At 39.4% G+C, this 19504-nt stretch overlaps 9 protein-coding genes across 9 annotated transcripts; 5 read left to right on the plus strand and 4 right to left on the minus strand.

Moving 5' to 3' along the window:
* Window positions 1–659: 659 nt before the first annotated feature.
* Window positions 660–4330, plus strand: VCUG_01803 (uncharacterized protein; the record flags this gene model as incomplete). The annotated part of the gene is made up of 1 exon (XM_008076626.1): window positions 660–4330. One exon carries the CDS (start codon window positions 660–662, stop codon window positions 4278–4280), a length of 3621 nt encoding a protein of 1206 aa, XP_008074817.1. The 3' UTR covers window positions 4281–4330.
* Window positions 4322–5752, minus strand: VCUG_01804 (uncharacterized protein; the record flags this gene model as incomplete). The annotated part of the gene is made up of 1 exon (XM_008076627.1): window positions 4322–5752. One exon carries the CDS (start codon window positions 5750–5752, stop codon window positions 4601–4603), a length of 1152 nt encoding a protein of 383 aa, XP_008074818.1. The 3' UTR covers window positions 4322–4600.
* Window positions 5753–7341: 1589 nt separating this feature from the next.
* VCUG_01805 (uncharacterized protein) lies at window positions 7342–8087 on the plus strand (the record flags this gene model as incomplete). Its single annotated transcript, XM_008076628.1, has 1 exon — window positions 7342–8087. One exon carries the CDS (start codon window positions 7342–7344, stop codon window positions 7951–7953), a length of 612 nt encoding a protein of 203 aa, XP_008074819.1. The 3' UTR covers window positions 7954–8087.
* Window positions 8088–8596: 509 nt separating this feature from the next.
* On the plus strand, window positions 8597–9715 carry VCUG_01806 (uncharacterized protein). The gene has a single exon (XM_008076629.1). The coding sequence runs from the start codon at window positions 8614–8616 to the stop codon at window positions 9709–9711; it is 1098 nt and encodes a 365-aa protein (XP_008074820.1). The 5' UTR covers window positions 8597–8613; the 3' UTR covers window positions 9712–9715.
* Window positions 9716–11681: 1966 nt separating this feature from the next.
* VCUG_01807 (uncharacterized protein) lies at window positions 11682–13461 on the minus strand (the record flags this gene model as incomplete). The annotated part of the gene is made up of 1 exon (XM_008076630.1): window positions 11682–13461. The coding sequence occupies one exon, from the start codon at window positions 13459–13461 to the stop codon at window positions 11971–11973; it is 1491 nt and encodes a 496-aa protein (XP_008074821.1). The 3' UTR covers window positions 11682–11970.
* Window positions 13462–13799: 338 nt separating this feature from the next.
* On the minus strand, window positions 13800–14545 carry VCUG_01808 (uncharacterized protein; the record flags this gene model as incomplete). Its single annotated transcript, XM_008076631.1, has 1 exon — window positions 13800–14545. The coding sequence occupies one exon, from the start codon at window positions 14543–14545 to the stop codon at window positions 14054–14056; it is 492 nt and encodes a 163-aa protein (XP_008074822.1). The 3' UTR covers window positions 13800–14053.
* A 405-nt stretch (window positions 14546–14950) lies between these two features.
* VCUG_01809 (uncharacterized protein) lies at window positions 14951–16293 on the plus strand (the record flags this gene model as incomplete). Its single annotated transcript, XM_008076632.1, has 1 exon — window positions 14951–16293. One exon carries the CDS (start codon window positions 14951–14953, stop codon window positions 15827–15829), a length of 879 nt encoding a protein of 292 aa, XP_008074823.1. The 3' UTR covers window positions 15830–16293.
* Window positions 16211–16654, minus strand: VCUG_01810 (uncharacterized protein; the record flags this gene model as incomplete). Its single annotated transcript, XM_008076633.1, has 1 exon — window positions 16211–16654. The coding sequence occupies one exon, from the start codon at window positions 16652–16654 to the stop codon at window positions 16310–16312; it is 345 nt and encodes a 114-aa protein (XP_008074824.1). The 3' UTR covers window positions 16211–16309.
* Window positions 16473–17884, plus strand: VCUG_01811 (uncharacterized protein). Its single transcript, XM_008076634.1, has one exon. It carries the CDS (start codon window positions 16684–16686, stop codon window positions 17824–17826), a length of 1143 nt encoding a protein of 380 aa, XP_008074825.1. The 5' UTR covers window positions 16473–16683; the 3' UTR covers window positions 17827–17884.
* The last annotated feature ends 1620 nt before the right edge of the window (window positions 17885–19504 follow it).

Genomic DNA, 19504 nt, shown 5'->3' on the forward strand with positions numbered 1-19504 from the left:
TTTCTTTACATATTTTGCTGTACGAAATGAAACTTTCTACACCCTGCATCGGATCATACACCTATAATGCAATACTACACTGATGGTGAGCTTGCTCTTTTACCGATACTTAGTGAAGCGCTCGCTTTACTTTTTTCGCCACAGAATACCGGATCAATCACTCAAAGCTTCTGCACATCATTGTACGCCTTGACTAGGAATGCATTCATAAATAAATACATACTATGTTTTGATATGCATGCACGTTCATATCTGTACAAATTGTGCAATGCCGTGCAATTGTACTGGTAGTGCCACCCTGTATTTTACGTGTAGCCCATCATAACTCAACCGGTCCTTATTTAACCTTGCAGTTACGGGCTCCAAGGGCTGCCATCCACAACACTTCATAATTATACGATAATTTCCTTCAACTCACCATAAAAACCCCTTGAACGTACCAAATACGGTATAGTTCACCATGGAACACCCATTTGTTGCCAACCCGTACAACCATTCATTATAAAACTTAAATAGGAAACAGCAATAAAATTAGCTTTACTCACAATTTCGGTTGCTTTTAAAACCACCGCATCATTCGCAAGGAAAGTACCTGCTGCTTTACCCCGTGTCAAACAAAACTTTGAAAAAAATATTTAGCAAGCACCAAAAATTACCCCATGGCAATCTTCGAGTTCTTGAAGAACCTCTCCATATTCGGGAAACGCAAACATGAAAGTGTTCAAGGGCGGAAAAGAGCGCGGACGAGCAGTGGAATAAACGGTGAGGAAATTGGAAAGGAGCTGAACGCTCTGGTACTTAAAGCAAAGAAAAACCAGAAAAGGGCAAAAAGACGGAAGCGAAAGGTGGAGCAGAAGAACGAAGGGGCAGACAAGGATACAAAATGTGAAGGATTGAAACTTTTTACCATTGGCAGTGATGATTCGTCTGAACACGATGGGAACGGTCCAAGGGTTGAGAGCGTTGAACCTAATCAGATAATTGACTTTGATGAATGGCATCGCGAGAAGAAAGTGGAACCGTGGAACGTATATGCGATGAGGGTTGAGAGAGCAAAAAAGATCTTGGGCAACTTTGTGGAGTACAAAAGGTTTGTAACGATTGAGCATCAGAAACTCTTCGGAGACGATAGCAGAATATTCCAGGACTTGAAGAGAAAGAAGGTATGGGACATGAACAGGAATGTGAAGAGTATTTACATTGATCACCGGCACAGAGATGATGAAGACACCATCATCAAAGATGAGATCGAGTGCATCAAGTGTTTGGAGTACAGGCTGTATCAGGAGGTGGGTGAAGAAGTGAAAGGGAAGATAAGACTTGCTTTACAACGCCTATCGCATCACATGTACTGTGACCGTTCGGTCTTGCTGAAGAGGCTGAACAAGCCAAAGTTGGATCTCATCATGGACATAAGAAATATTCTGATAGGACAGCTTGAGGAATTTGGATGCGCATACCACGGTAAACCGGAAAATAACCTTGCGAATAAAATCTGCCGGTTTGACGATTCGGTGGAGTACAAGGAAGACGAACCGCCGCGGTATAGAAACGGCAAGCCGGTGATTACGTTCGAAAGGCCGGAAGGGAGTAGGTACGAACATGCAACTAAGATGAGGGAACGGGCCCGGTACTGCAAGAGACTTAGAGAGCGGCTTTTTGTGAATGATTACAAAAAGATTACAGGGTTTGATTATGTTCCTCGGATTTATCCATGTCCACCGGATAAGTATGTGCCGGTTGCGAGGTGTCTGGCGACCTGTCCATTCGTTGGACCGTTGAATTACATGCTTAAGCAGTACGGCTGGCCTGAAAAAGATGTGCGTCTCCACACATTTTTTGGGTACGATCTGGACAATGGAACACGGGTGCTTGACTGCGGGTGTGAGGCGATCAGTAAACGTGGGGCTGCGTACGTTTACAGCAACAAGTCAAGAGATGACTACAAGAAACTCTGTGAAGAGAACGAGGCGTTGAGAAGGGAGCTAGAAGAGCTCAAAGGCAAGCATGCAAAGTTCGCGGATCCCGTGGTTACCGAGGTAAAACCGGTGGTAAGGCCCGTGATGAAAGATGATGCTGCAAGGCTTGACGAGGTGAAGAGCACAACGGACGGCAAGCCATATCAGTACTTGATACCGACAAGAAAGGATCCACCCAGTGCGCTCGAAGTAAAGCTGAGTGGTGCTGTTCTTGTCAAAAGGAGCAAAGAAGAAACACAAAAAGAAAGAGAAATTGTGAAGAAACTCGAAAATTTTGATGTTTACCATGGAAACCCGGCGGATTACCACTCTGAAGATTACAACAGAGATGAGCTCGTGCCGCCAATATTTCACACCAAGCCTAAGCATGCAAAGGACAAGGCGCAGGGTGAACCAGTCCAGGAGGAGGTAAAGACTGGAAATATGGTTAAGAGAGTGGAGGAAGCTGTTGGTAATGCAAAGCCTGCTGATAAAGAGACAGTTGTTGAAAGGGAGCGTGCATCTGGGCGTGCAGATCAGAAAGTAATGCGGGATAAAAGCGCAGGAGCCACCACTTCGAACACCGACAGCACCTGTCATGAAACTGCCGGTACGGGTGCTCATAGTGACAATGTTAACCTCTTCGCTGTGAACAGCGATCTGGAGAAAGACGTAAAGGGTGCCGATGTCAACGCTGGTGCGGTAAATCCACGTTTTGGTTCCGTTACAGGCCATGCGTTCTTTAACATGGCTAATGCGATGCCCAGTGCTGTCGATGTGGGCCAAAAAACAGCGAATATCCGTGCACCGATCGTGCCGAGTTCTGTTGAATCGATGTCCACGTTAGAAGTGCACGGAAAATCCGCAAGCGCTCAAAATACTACAACGTTGGATAGCATTAAATTATCTTCAGCAGCGCAGGCAGTACCTGAGACAGCACCGGTTTATGGGTCTTCGTCAGGAATTGCGCCAGAAGTACCGATTGCTAAATCTGTTGCATCGCAAACTTCGTCTTTCAGTCTCAACGAACAAAATCGTGCTACACCCCCAAAACATGCACATAGTACATCGAACGGCGTTACATCTGCAAATACAGAGAATCAAAAAATGAGCGGAGAAGGCTTTGCAGGTGATGGCACCAAAGACTCGGGAAATATGCGGGATATAAAACCGCTTTTTGACACGGTAACACCTTTTGGCGGCGTGCCAACGGGCGGTTTTGATGTACAAGGCAGCGCTAACATGGCGCATTCATCTTTTGGCAAACCTTTGGTTGAGAACAGTGCACCAGGAGACGTTGTGTCAAACCGGTCTGCCAATTATAGCGGTATGCAGGGTGGCAACGCCCCACATGGCCTGTTTAGCACGAATGCAGCCTTTCAAAATTTGCAAAACAACGAGTTTTCGCTGTTTAAGAACGATTCAGGCGTAAAAGAGCACAAACCTGGCAGTAATCAGCCGGTTTCTACGATTTTTCAGCCTTTCGGGTTGAAGAGCAACCTGCAAAATGGACCGTTTGGAAATGCCCAACAGGACGCGATTCAAGGATTGAGTGCACAACGAACACAATTTGACAGCGGAGCGCAGAACGTGTATGGCAGTGCTGCTCAGCAGGATGGTGCGGATCAAACAAGGAGATGGGAATCGGGAGCAACCAGTCTGTTTGATGCGTCTCGAAGCGATGCACAACCATGGAATAATCAGCAGACAAAACCAGAAAATTTGTTCAATACTCCGAGCGGTAATCAGCCATGGGGCCAATTGTCTGGACAACAAACTGCGTTAAACGGCCTTAACAGCTCACAGCCACCGGTCAGCACTCCGCTCAACAACCAAACTGATTTGTTCAGCGATTTTAATATGAAGAGGAAGATCGAGTTCACCGGTGTGAATGACAACCGTCCTAGGGTGTCCAATCCAACAGATGCGGGTGATTCGTTAAACACGTACGGAAGCGCGAATCCTTTATTTCAACCGAGTACCGGTCAGATTGATGGCACTAATCCGCTCAGTTACTACAGTTCGGGACAACCGGCAGCTTTTGGACAGAACATAAATGCTCCACCACCGTTTGCGCCTGCAAATGCAACTTACAGCTACGGATCATCACTTCCAGCACCGCCAGACTTTAACAATAAGAATCAATTCGCTGGTGTGGGTGATAATACGGCACGAACATCACTCTTTTCGCTCGGATCGGGGTCTGGAAATGTGCAGACCGAAAACGTGAATGAGGAGAAGAAGGAAGAATCGGGCGGTCTGAACAAGCTGGACGGCATTTTAAAAGGCGGATTTAGCTGGTCAAGTTTTGGTCCCAAGTAAATTGCGCGATGTGAGTGGAACGATTGTTACTAAAGTTGTATTTAAATTAATTTTTGTGTTGAACGGTCATTTTGTTGGCCGTGCCAGCTATTCTTGCGGGCGAGGTTGTACAGCATTAAATTCAGCCTATCGTGTTGTACCGTAGAATTGTATAATTCCATTTTTTAATGTTACACCAATTGTTGAACCTGCTATATGGCACGGCGCTGTTTGTCACCACGCTCTACCATTTTGCTATGGCACACCGACGTGTAATGGATTGCAAGCGGGTCCGTTTGAATGCACAGCTTTGTGCTCTCGTAGTTTAAACCACGGGTTGTTCACAAAAGTCTTAACAAATTCTGATTGAATGCATGCCCCTTCCACTTCAGATACTTTGCATCAACCTTATACTTCCTGGGCTTGGCATCTCTATCCTTCACGAATATAAGTTCTCCATCATAAAACTTTACCATTTTATAGTATATCAGTGTATTAAAGACATCCTCGACCGTAATTGCTGTTTTGGTCGATATTTCCTCAACAGAAATACCGTTCGCACTAACCTCCATAACCTCTAAAATAGCTTCTTTCCAGTATGAAAGATACCCGATAAGTCCCAAATCCGATAAAGGTTTCTCAGGCGAAGCAATTACGTTCTCTTTCTTGCTCAGCAGGTATGAAAAATCGATCAATATCTTTCCGTACCCCATGCGCTGCTCGTACGGGAGGACCAGCAGACACGCAAGGTTAAACCCCTGCGAGCACACCTTCTCTTTCGAGAAGTAGCCCACAATGTGGTAGCCATCCTTTTCCAAGCGACATAGCACGTAAAACATGAACGGATCAACATCATAAAAGAGTGTTTTGTGATCAAGGAACAGCTTGGATAGCAGCGAAAGATTGCGGCAGTAATTCTTTTGGACGTGCCCGTCGAGCTCGTAAAAACTCAAATTGTCCTTTCTGTAAATCTCATTACCGGGAGGATGTCGCAGGTGGCACTCATGCACCTGCAATTTCGACCTATCCTGAAAATAAAATAGGCAAAACGAGCACAGATAGATCGTGCCAGTAATATCCTCAGGATACGGCGAAAAATACCACGTATCGATCACTTTATCCTTGATATGCAGCTTGTCAATTACCTTAAGCTTGTACTCCTCAGACTTGTTGGGCGTATCAGCTAATGCATATTCGTCCTCCTTTACCACGCTTTTTATCACGTCTAACGAGCTTTTGCTCTTTTTCACGTAGCTCTTCTTTCTTTTCTTCGGCACTTCTACCGTGTCCAGAAGGAATGAATCACCACTGAGCCATTCATCCAGTCTCCTATTAAAGTTTATGTAGTGAACGTAAAATTCTTTGCCGTTCCTATTTTTTACACCCAGTATTTCTGCCTTGATATTTTCTACACCATTTCCCATGTCTTTCTTTATGTATAGCTTGTATCCTGTGCTTAGATCATCAAGCGTATGCGTTTCCTTCGTTTCCATGTTGTATCGTAAAGGGCTGCCCATTCAGACACAATTTAATACGAGAAACATTCAAAAGCGTTTTAAATTATGATACGATAATATCGGGCCACAAGACGCATTTCATTTGTAAACCGTGGTTTTTTCTTCAACATGATGAACTATTCATTAATAAACCGGAAGTGAGAGTAAAGAAAGAACGCAAAATGAGCATGTGCTTGTTACTACCAGAGATTGCAGTGATATGAATTATATGTGTTATTGTGTTGCGTTCTCATAGCAACGTATTTCAAACCACATCGATGAGCAGAAATATTTTGCTACAAAACGATATCTTGTACGTGTCTTCATGTATGGAACATTTTGTTGGGATGACCCTCCCTTCATCAACACTGAATGAAGGACCCGCCTTAAATAGCAGGAATAGTTAACAAAACAGATGACCGGCATTCTCTTGCATGTGCTATGTTCTTTTTACTCTATTATCATTTTTACGATTCCTGTGCTATATGATGTAAATCTTATTCACAAAATGTATTTTTCTGTTTTTTACATACCGAGCGGGATGTATTGGCGGTACAAGGAGACGTAAATATGCTCTCAATAAATAAATAAGGCTTTTTTAATCGATATCTTTGGTTTATACACGATCAATCGTACATCTACTGCGGGATTAAGGTGTTAGTCTTGAAAATAATTTGTTTTACGTAATGTTGCTGTTGAGTGTATTTGGCCTAGTATTGACATGGGAGAGCAAAGATTAAATAATCACGATCATGGCGCATCACGACAACAAAAATAGACACTTAACTAATATATTGCCCGGGATGATGTATCTGTAGCGGTTACATAGCATCGTTTCATCTCTTTAGTGCTCTTATTTAGCCGTGATTCGTATTCTTGACCTACTTACAATACACAAGTACAATATTATGTGTGCTATCGTGGAGATAGAACAGTTATTCAAAAATTGTTCATTTCGAAGCAGTAACTTGGCTTGTTGTTCATGAAAATATTATACGATTGCACTGGCACGCTGTTATAACGTAAACTATTTCTAATTATTGTTGCAGACATTCATGTAGATACTTTGCTGCCGTGAGCTTTGTGCTAGTTCAGAGATGATGGTACCGTTTAAGTGAGCACACACTTTCAAAACGTAAAAGAAGAATTTGGCGTGTAAGCTAGTGCAGAGATGATGGTACCGTTTAAGTGAGCACACACTTTCAAAACGTAAAAGAAGAATTTGGCGTGTAACTGTTCACTGTGCAAGCTCACTTTTCATTAAAATTGCAACATTACATTCAAAATGTGACGAGAGAAGTGTTTTTGATCAGAAATTGCCCCGTGTCTGCCACTTTTTATGTATGAACACAGCCACAATTTCCCTTAAAACTGCTACTTCATCCTCTTTCCCAACATTAAACAGAGTTACCTCCTTCAACAACGCGGAGAAGTATCAATCCATCAATGCTTTTATTCTTTGCTGTATTAGCGTATTCATCCGCTTATTTTTGGTATTTTGCATATTATTGGTACGCATTTTCGTGCATCTTGGTCCTTCGATCAACAAATAATTATTGAGTATAATCGATGAGCAGATAGAATAAATGCATAGGACCTCGCGAAATGTTGCGTGTCTGTTCATCTACCCGCCATTTATTAATTTTCTAAAAATTCGATCCTTGCCAATGTTATTCAAAGAAAGCATCGAATCGCTCGAAGAAACTCCGCTCAAGGTTCAAAAGACAATAACAAACATAAAACTGCTGAACAGTCAATCAGAAGATCACATCACCACAATCGAACAGCAAATAGAATCGGATCAGTGTGATGTACAAAAAATAGTATCGGCATTTCTGCGACTTGAGGAGAACGAAAAAGAAATGAACGCGCATCTGCATTCGCTTTACAATTTTATAGATGGGCAGACGGGGACTGTTGAGTTGGACTGCAACAATTTTGATGAGATGGTGTCAAAATCAGCATTGGTCCTTAAGACCAACCAGATTTCTGCAAGAGAATTGGGCGAGGCGGGGGCACACGCGAATAGAGAGAGGGATAGTGCGCCGTGCTACTGTGGCAAGGATATAAATGCGAAGATGATTGCGTGTGATGATCCGAACTGTAGAATTGAATGGTTCCATCTTTCTTGTGTTGGGATGGCGCAGCCACCAGCAGGAAAATGGTACTGCAGAGAGTGCCGGAAGAGACAGCGTTAAAGGCCTGCCAATAAATCGGTATAATTGTGAATGTTGTTTTGTTTATTTGCCCGTTTTGCACGGTGCCGTCTTCATTATAAACCAAGCGGTGAAGAGCTGACCGAGCCATCCCCGTTTCTGGTGTTGAACAGAGATTTGATGTTTGGTAACAGTAAAAAAAAGTTCTTTGGTGTACATAGCGTGGTAGCATTCAGTACGTTGTTTGTTCATGGGAGAATTGCTGTAAAATGGTCTTCCTTGCCAAAAGTAATCATTCAAATTATACACACGTTCTGTAGGTAAATTTAATGCTCATTTATCATCTTGCTATCCAAACGAACGCATTTATCGCTCATTTCTTTGTAACAATAGCATGTTGTTGATTAACCGGTACTTTGTACGGGGATTAGAGACTAGCATACCCTGAAGACATCGTTATATTGCGGGTCTTGAACACAATAAATTGTTGCCAATTGATATTTTAATTCGACTGCCTCATATTTAAGCATACTACAAAAAACTTTTTTGCCATTTGTCATTACCAGGCATGACAGACAGTTCAGCAACATTTAAACGAACAAGTGCACGTTTTGCAATCTTCACCGAACTTAAAAACAATGCTTACGCCTGAACTGCAGGGCGATAAAACATGACTTGCTCACAATTCCTTTACCCACACGGATGGCGAGCAGAAAAAAAGCTTTTGCAAAAAATGAGAGGAAAGGGAGGTATAACGGAGATAAGGAGCGCAGCAAGAATCATAAAAAAGATAACAAAGCAAATCATGCAAGAATGGAGCATAAAAACAGCGGAAGAATACGGAATAGCGATGACAAATCTTCTAAGTTTAATAAAAACGATTTTAAGAGTGCGAAAAATAATGTAATAGGTGGTAGAAGGAAATCAGAGATGAAACACAATAGAGATATTGGCCAAAATCGGAGGATAACGGATAATAAGCATGAAAGAAAGGCACCCGTAAACGCAATAGACAAAAGAATTAGCGAGAATAAAAGAAAACGCGAGGAAGAAAAACAAAAAAAAAAGCAGCTTAAAGAGGGTGAGCAGGAGCTTGAGAATAATTCACAGCTACGCAAAATTTACTACATGGAGGAAAATGTAGATGAGGTTGGCAAATTTGTTGAGAGCGCAACCAAGGATGTCATAAAAGAAGAAATTTCATATCTTGGGTATTTGGTCAAACAGAAGGAGTACGACAGATCGCTGTGTGCATTTATGGTTGAAAACATATCAAAATGCATTGGTAATAACAATTTGACGAGTTTTTTAAATATTATGTTCAAGCTCGTGGAGATAATATCGATCAAGAAGAGTGTATATCACTTGAAAATCATACAAAGCATCCTAAGAATACCGTTTTACATCCCTCTAGGCTTAAAACTCATAGAATTGTTCAAGATGGGCATTGCGATCAAAGATACCAAAGCCATAGGGAAGAAGGTTGATTACAGCAAGGTAAAGTTAACCACAGAGTATTTAAAATCTGAAGAATTGAAAGAATTTATTTTGGAAGAATCGTTAGCGCTGCTTTTTGCGCACTTGAACAGCATCTCTGATTCGCTGGGATTCCCAGAAGTATCGTATCATGTTCTGAAAGAACTGAAGGAAATCAAAGAGGATAACATTGATCTAAAAGATCTGATTGAGCGTATAGAAGGGCAGGTTGATGTCATCAAGAATAAAAGAAAAGGAATAAAGTTTATCAGTGAAAAGGACATTAGAGAGTTTGAGCTAAGTACTAATAAGATGGTAGGTTGAGCAATAAATTATGTTGTTTTGGAAGCTGTAGACCTGCTCATAACAGGTATTAACCTTTGTTTTTAGATAGTTGCACTGGCAGACAGCGCTTTCTTACCTATGATCGCCAGAATTTACCTGATGGTTGTTTATCCGCGTCTTTTGGTCACAACTTCAGATCAAAAAAATTTTGGCAGAGACTGTTTTCTTATCAGCAGATGAACACTCGATTAAGAGCAACAGACACTTGTATACGCCATGGTACATGTTAATGCTACGCCTTGGCTGTTACATGCCTTGCTGTGCTAGTTGAGCTAAATTATTGTAAGGTGTGGCTGAACAAGTTCATTTATGAATTAGAGACCACGGATGTGAGAAATGCCAAGTGGTGCTTAGCGCGATATCTAAAGCTCATCGTAGCATCATCGTTAAATATGCCAAGAAAAGGTGTTGGTGGATAGAATTGCAGCAAGAACGCTGATAATCTACAACACATAACAGCGTATTTTATGTTTAAGGTGATATGTTCGCTGAGAAAACGTAGCAAATCTAAGAATTGCGGAAGAACCAGCAATTAATTCGTCTAAGACATATTTTGATCGCAGTGCGCACTCTACCTTCCCACAGGTCCGTTTCTAACCAATAAAATGCCAATAAACACCCAGAATATCACACCTGCACAAGTTATTTATTGTTTTATAGAATAATGATGGCATGATATCAAAAAGCTATTCGTATTTATACCTAAATTTAATTGGAGTAAAATATCACTGAAAAAATATAAAAGAAATAACATTACGGTATTTCCATGGATAAAGGTGTTCTTATTACATTAATAGTCGTTATTGGTTTGGTAGTTATCTTCTTGTTCGGATCGTTCAGCATAGTGCACTTCTGGCCCTCGGACGACAAAGGTAAGGGTGGAAGCGAAGGTGGTGACAAGAAGTAACGCAAAAATACGATTGAATGGGTGTAAGGTATAATTAAACTGTACAATAAGTATTTGTTCATATGGATATGTTACACCATATCGTTAACTCTGTAATGTGAAAGGCAAAATACAATTGTGTAAAGGTTTATTCGGATGAAAGTGCCACAGGTATTTTTTTGGTACTTTTTGTAACGAAATGAAATTCTTTGGTCTCGATCGTTACCAATCCAAAAATGTACTCGGTGCCCAAGACCGCTTGAACAACTTTTATTCACACAGATTTCATTCACTAATACCAGCCGTTGTTCTTGCGGTAACATGTTTATTCGTATTTTGTTGCATATTTAACAGATTATGAAGTAACTACCAGTCTTGAAATAACCACATTTTAGTGTTTCAGCTTTTCATCAATTCTGAAACATTCTCTGGTATGCGCTTTTAATGAATGTTTCGATCAGAAGATGAAACAACAACGTAAATAAATGACTTTCTACGGTGGTAAGAGGCATGAATGAAAAGATTCATCGAGGATCCTGAGATAAATAAAAAGCTAGAGCAATCAAAAGGAGGTTTTAAGGAGCGTATGTAGAAGAGATATAAAACTATTTTCCTGACGAGCCGCTGATCGTTTAAATCTTCTTACATGTTCGTTGGGAATACAAGGCAGAATTACGGTAACGTAATCAGGATAGGCAGACGGGACTTAGTAAATTTAAACTTTGCACATTATTATAAGCAAGTACGCATCAAGCAGGACGTGAGTCCTTATAAAAATGTAAGTAAATGCTAAAAAGTTGATGATGTTCTATTGTTTATAAAATTCGGCGATTGACCAATAATACGGACCGGCTGCGACCTATGAAATCCGAAATAATACAAAATGAACGAATTAAAAAATGAAGTTATAACACCCATTACATGCGTTAGAACTGTCAATGTGCACTCATAAAACAGATACGTTCTTCGTTATCATATACAATTCGTAAAGCAGCGCTCTTATGCCACAGAAGTACGATGATAGCCTCTCAAAAAGCCAAGTTGTGCGCTCAATACAAAATATACGGGTATTTAATGAATTGCTCATAACAGTGTGTGGTATTGCACGAATGAGATGTGCTAGCACATCTGCGAACAGTAAGGAATTATACATTCAAGAGATAATACAAGCTTGATAATTCTCATTAACATAGCAAATACTGATTAGAAGCAAAAAGCTTGTTTGAAGATGAGGAGGAATCAGAAAATATTGGACTAAGCCTCCATTTTATCTCAAAACAAGTAACACAACAGTAACTTTACGTTAAAGCTTAGAACTCTTCAAAGCACCACATATAAACCATCCATTACTATCACCACGTTTCTGCCTGAAAATGAAGTTCTTCTCCGTATTTTTTTGTGAACATTTGCCTCACTTCCTTGTTCAATCTTGTCCTACCACTCACATAGATCAGGTATTTGTCTATAGGATCGTTAAAATACTTGTAAAATATCTCTTGCACGTACAGCTCCTCACCCATACGCGAGGGAGCATACACAATTTTCACATTCTTACGTTTTTCTACCTCTTCGACATACAATCTATCCTTTTCATCATGTCTATACCCGTAATACACCACTATGTTCTTATCACCGATAAAATTCCAAAAAGCTCTAGGCAATGTTACGCCCGTTCCCGTACAAATAAATAGAAGGTTATTTGAGTCGTAGAACAGATGGCTCTTTATCATTCCCACTTTTATTGTTTCACTCACGTTTATTTCCTTCAAATATTGCGAACACAATCCTTTTCTTTTTGCTTTTATACTGTTTTGGTATTCGACAAGCGCAATGGTGAGATAATACTCCGATCCTTTCTTGGTCAGAGTAAAATATCTTGGCCGGATCTTCGGTATAACTTTCCTCAAAAATGAGAACGGCAGTTTCAACCCGAAATCACACAATACTTCGAAGAAAGTACGCTTCGGGCGTTTAACATAATCAAAGTACAACTCGTAGTCTGTGCTCATTTCCCGTATTCTCTTTGTTATGGCTTCCTTACGCTCCGGATTTCTGAATAAATGGTCGTTTAGCGGTTCATCCTCCAGATACTTTACGATCTCGACAAAGACGTAGAAGTAGGGCACAAAGTTGTAATCCATGCTATTCTTTACGTAATCCTCATCACACATGTTGCCGTTGTATTCACAAAATTCACGCCAGTTATAATTCGCGGGACTGATTAGAATGGTATCACCAGGTTCAAAGTCATTGTAATCCTCAACAGTAAACCCCACTTCAAGAATGTCTTGAAAATGATCACTCGGTGTAAGCATAGCTTTTGCGATTATAGTTGCATCATACGCTCGTTTTTCCTTTCTGATCAGCTCGGCACCTTTTATATTAAAACTTTGTAAATTAACGATCAGCTTTTCGATCCACGGGAACAATGATGTGTAATAGCCTTGCTCATCCTGCATATTGCCATTTCCTCTTTCTATAAATAGGTTAGCACCCAGCTTAGAAAATATTCTGAACAATTTTTTAGATGCAAAATTGAACTTGGCGTATGAGCTATCTCCCAAGCCAAAGACGGCGATGTTGCAGTTTTTCAAGAAATCAACAGGCATGCTCTCATTCACTAAGCAGTTGTAAAAATACTGTGCGGCGAATGGAAAATCCCCATTGCCATATGTAGAACATATGAAAATGAACGTATTGCCATGCAAAAAGTTCTCTAGCGAAAATTCGTCAATTGGCACGATGCATGTGCTGTAATGGACCAGTTTTGATTCTATAAGCTGTGAGACATGCAAGGAATTGCCAGATTGTGTGCCATATACGATGGGAATCTGAGTACTCATGGTTCTATGGGTTGATCTGGCACGGTTATTAAAAAAAATGAATGTGCAGGACAGTATTGGTCGCATAACAAAAGTAAAAATTGGGTGAAGTGAACCTTTCTGCTGTTGAGCGAAGATTTAAGACGAGCAGATGTTTATTAAGGATGTTTTGCTATGTAAAAATAGTTTGATACGTCCGATAACAAACGATGAGAGCAAGCTGTGATTCTTAGTGTGTAAGTAAATTTGGTTTAGTTTATTAGCTGTAACAAGCCTAGTCAATACCAGAACAGCTACGAACTTCCTGACTGGTGCACACCAAACAATTAAATTACTCAAAAATATAAAATTTTAATTTTTAGTACTTTGTGATCATGATTGCAATTCACTAGCACTAATCTGTATCAGAAGTACATTCATAACCACCATTCTTCATAGCGATCACACGCATCGTTACCAACATTTTAATTTTACGGTCACCACAGCTACGTACACGAAAAATAACGTGTATTACGAACTGCCATATACTCCTGTTCATCCGAGTCACACATTAAGCAGCATTTACAAACGAGAAACTGAGTGCAATGATGCTGGTCCCCTTATACAACGCTACTTAGAGAATTTGCACGTTCTTATGTTTTTTGAGTTCCTTAATAGCCGACGACTTGGAACTCTTGCTATTCTTGGCATGTTCATCTGTCTTTCGCTTGGTTGAGATTCGTTTAAATTCACATATGTTGTTATTCAAGTCGCTAATTCTCATCAGCTCGACATTCAGAACATCCAACAAATCCTCGACTTCCTCACAATTTAATACTGCACTGGCATCAGAAGGCTTGAAATTTGGTGCACTATCGCTTTCATCATCATTTTCTATTCTAAATGTGATGTTATCGAATTTCTTTTCGCGGAGCCTTGCTTTTACCAACATCAAAATTTCATTTTCATCGCTTTCTTTTTGCTTGGTAACAACTTTTGCCTGTTTAAACTCCAACTCACAGTTCAGCAACGAGTTCACCGGTCTTTCCTTTGCATTTGCCTCGCCCTTATACATCCATTCCTTATTTTTGACGTACTTCTTTTCTGTCTCAGATAATTGAGTCATGGTGCTGGGGGTTGCAAATATTTTGTTTTACCAACAGGATATGGTAATGAAAGCTATGCGGAGATGTGCGTGCTTCAAACGCTATAAATCAGCACGAGAAGCATTCTGTTAAATTTTAACAATCTAAACATTCTTATTATCAATTCCAAGGATATGTTTAGATAATAATCTTTGTATAGCTAGCAGTTTTAGTACGTTTACTTTCACCTCGTAGTAACAAATTTGCTTATTGTTTCTTTGCTGTTTTTGAGTACTTTATCTGCAATTCACCTCCAATTTAGTTGTTTTTTGCATATTACTCGTTGTTCCAGAGATGAAGAGTTGTGCACTCTCATCCTTCCAATTCACCGCGAATTTGTCGTAAAATCAATTCTGAAAATATTTGAAGGTAGACCCCTCGCTTCTATGGTGACACAAGTACAAATATACAAAGATTTTCAGTTCCCGACATCATGCACAAAACTGAGGCTTAACACTGACAAGACGCATATTATTGCCACCGGCACATACCAGCCGCGATATAAAGTTTACATCGTTGAGGACAATACGGAGTTTCTCGAGCGGCGCATGGATACGGACATCGTTGATTTTTGTTTTCTTACGCGCTCGCCGAAGAAACTGGCGTTTTTACGGAACGATAAAACAATCGAATTTCACATGAACTACAATGTGCACTACAAGCTGCGGATACCGCATTTTGGAAGATGCTTAAACCGTTTTTCTGACAGTCTGTACTTCTGTACGGATAGAGAATTGCATCGATTAGATTTGATGCGTGGTGTGGTGTCCTGCGTTTATAATTCAACTCATGAGTTGAATTCATTCTGTATTTCTAAAGCACACGGCTTGTCAGCTCTTTTTTCCGATGGACAACTTGCGTTTGTCGATACGAGACAGAACGCGCCGGTGAAACATGTTGCTTTTGATGAAAACGTTGTAAGCGGTGATTTTGATGCCAATTTAATGATTTCGATAGCGACAAACGAAAATTTCTACATGTTTGACCTACGTAATATGAAGCCAGTTGTGAAATCATCGGTAACAGGAGCAAAGAAAGTGATTCATCATGGAAGACACTGTTTCTTGGCGCATTTGGATGGTATAGATATTTATGATACCGTATCTAAGGTGGATACTCTGTCATCCAAGGATATTAGCACGTTTGATCTGAAAGATAATATAATATTCGTTGGATATCACTCTTCTGAGATTAAAACATATTATACGGGGACAGGAATCATTCCCAAATGGTGTTCATACGCGGAGAAATACATCACAGACTAATAATCATGGCAGTGCAAAGACTTCACAGTTGCTTTGGCTGATATCCAGGATTGTATGAAGTACTTTATATAAAGTGGTGTGTGTTCTATATCGGTGCGATAACCTTGAGAATTTGCTGAATATGATTAAGGCCATCCATACTTGAAAGCCGATATTAATATTCTTGCCACAACATCAAAGCATTTGTGGTAAGAACGGCAACGCTCATCACGTAAACGATGAGAATTGCTAACAATGCAATCACAGCGTAGTTAAATTTTATGTTGCTCAATTTTAAGGAACCAATCATTGTACTCGGGTAAAATTTAAAAAAGGTCCTCTTGCGCATGAAATACAACGTGGCAATGTGTTGTTTTGCAGCAACTTGTTAACTTGTTCTGTTATTAATCACTTCGTTTCTCATGGTCTATCGATCGCAGGTATAAGAACCCTTTTCACGTACCGCTTCAATTATACTTCCTGAACATACAACCAATGGTACTATTTGCTGTTTATTAGTATAAAAACATTTTTTTTCGTTTTTCGTTCCATGAAATCTTTCACATCTTCGTTAAGTCGCCAGTCAAACAACAAAAATACGATATCATCACCCTCAATCGTGCTATTAATCTCGTTCTTAACACTTTCATAGTCAAAAACAAAATAATAGCTCATGTTCAATTCTATTAGCGTGTTGTATTTTAGTATGCCACCACAAAAATCAAAAATTATTACGGGCACATTGTAATGCTTGAGCATGTTTACCTTTCCTTCCAATGATGAGTTTTGTATTTTTCGTGCTATTATGTGCGTTTGTTGGGCGTATATGGACGTGATTTTGTGCATATTGCAATTTTTATTAGCTAAGGGTTGAAATGACTATTTCCTCAGACATTGTTGTTGTTTATGAAGAGAAGAGGGAAAAGGTACATGGAAAGAAGGATGAAGAGAGGAAAGGGAGGCGTTTTGCACATGATACAAATGTAAGTATGGAATGTGGCTGTCATAAATGCTTAAATAGCGGTTCAGAGGAGAAAATCGAACACTTTCCCGATGAACGTGTCAAGCGAAGGAGAAAGTGGAGTAATTCACCTGTAACTGCTAGAGAAGATGTTTCAAATCTTTCTATCAGTCTCTTAGATCTTCCCTTCAAGATAAGGGAGGATGACGACGAGAAAAACCTGCGGTACTTGAAAAGGTTCGAGGTTGGAGAAGTTAGCAAAATGAGGGATGATGAGCAAGGTGTTAACGAGGATACAGTCATCAAACAAAACGTTGATGTAGAAAGTAACAATATTTTTAGCTGTGATGCAGGATCGGACACTGTTGATCCTGTATTTATACTGTACCACTTCTCAATTCCTGACATTCTAAAGAGGTACGGAAATGATCTCAAGTTGAACTTCAACTTTCATAATGAAAATTCGGTGATAATAAAAGACCTAGAATCTATGGCAGAAAGATCCTTTCCCGTCGTTAATTGCACCACTGAATTGAAAAACATGAGCAACTACAAAACCGAAAAGCTCATATTCCTGTACAATATGAAGAACCTCGAAAAAAATATAAGAAAAAAAGCGAAAGACAGCTATCTGTCCTCACTTGAGAAACGGACACTGTACCAGGATGCCAATGAGTTAACCACGGTAAAACAAGACTTATTCAACTTCCAAATGGAGAACAGTTCCAACTTTATTTGTATAGAAAGCGCAAACGATTTATTAATAGCACTGAAGAATATCATACGCCACAAAGAATCAGTGTTTGTACCGAAAGTAAAGAAATACACGGACAAGAACAAATTCCTAATGAACATGCTTGAATTTATACCCGGTATTTCTAAAAATGTGAGTCGTACGATTGTTGACACGTACAAATCCCTGAGAGATATCGTAGAATGCGAGGATTTTAGTAAATTGAAAGTTTTTGATGATGAAGGCAGCAGTTTTAGACTGATAGGAAAGAAACAAAGTGATTTGATCAGGGATGTTCTCAGCAAAGAACAGCCACTGAGTTGAACAGTTGAATGCTAAATATGTTGTGATCGTTCATCATGTAAAAGTGCGATATGCTGTAATAAAATGGTTTTTAGACTTTTCTTAGACACTACCAAGTGCTAACATACTTTTGCTGCAGCGCAGTACTGGGTTGAATGACTACTCCACGATGGCATGTACACCAACAGTTGATTAAACTCCTTACCCCTCAACCTATCAATATTTCAATCATTTCTTAAAATACCTTTCATCACTCATTGTTACCATCTCTGGTCAAAGCTATCCCACTTATTGGTCATAACACATTATTTCAAAGAGCAGCTGTACGTATATCTCTTCATTTCCTGAGAGCATCGGTTAGAACTAAAGAAGCTTTTCAAATGTGTCTGAGATACCTGAATACGATAGAATATGAGACAAGATGCACGCCACAAACATATAACACAAGAAATACATACTATTCATTCCATTGAACAAGCGTACTTCACAATCAAAGCTTTTTAATTTATATTTTTATCAGTTCAACAGATCGCTTCATGATGATGCCGTTTTATAATCAGCGCAAAAACTGTTCATGGTTACGAATTTAAATATTAAATTTGTGAATGATGAACTGTGCAAGAGCTGAATGGTTAAATCTATTGGTTGTTAAAACAAGCATTTACCGTTCTTCCTAGGTAATATCAAACTTGCTAAAACAAATCCGTTAAATACCTTTTGAAAACATGTCATGGTAATTGTGAAGTTTCTTAGCTACAAAGTATGTTATGTTGAATTTTGATATGTAACCACCAATTCGACTCTTTTTTCTGAATTATTTGTTGTTTGATTCGCCTGTTTTTTGGTATCTTCGTCTACTGGCATATAGCAAAACATGGTCATCATCATTTCGTTATGCACATATTTATAATTGCTGTTAGCAAGTACTTCATATGGAGAGCTTCTGTGTACTCTTTCAAGGTGATATGGTTGAACGTATTTGATTCGATGCATGGTATGTTTTTGTTTGTTAGATCAGCGAGTTGGAATTGTTAGTAATTAAATTGAATTTAGAAACGATTTCCATGTGTTTTTAGTTCGCGTATCCAAATTACTTAGAATTTTTTAATTTTAGGTGCATGCATTCTAAGTTACTGGACAAAGCGTTTTTTCTGATTCAATCCATAAATTAATGTTTGAAACGATATCAACAATTTCATCACACTTATCATCTTTTCTTTGCAAATTTCTAATGCTTTTAAGTGTTATCTCGCCTTTTTTACTGTTTTAACATGGCACACACATTTTTTTCTAATCTATCTGTCAATTTTTTATTCACGGCTACTTAAATGAATTTTTATCAGCACAGGAACAAGCAGCAATTCAAAAAATCTTTCAACATCAAGTACTTTAGCATTAAATTTCCAGTGTTATATCTTTTGGTTCGGAAATGAGATATTCTCGAGAGTAGTCCTTATATCAGGTACTAATCTAAAAAATTATGATACAATACTATTTTTTATAATCTACGTCTTAGACACAATCACATTATTTGTAAAATATTAGAAAAGATCAATCGAAAATACTACTAATAGGTTGCTGGTGTGTCTCCTGTCAGCACTAAATATTTTTGTCAAGTTCATTGTATAAAATTAACAATTTGCAATACCGGAATGAACGCCCAGCAAAGCATATCAACCTCTTTTTCTCATCAGCTAAA

This window comes from Vavraia culicis, assembly GCF_000192795.1.
Source record: "Vavraia culicis subsp. floridensis unplaced genomic scaffold supercont1.32, whole genome shotgun sequence".
Classification (NCBI taxonomy): Eukaryota; Fungi; Microsporidia; family Pleistophoridae; genus Vavraia; species Vavraia culicis.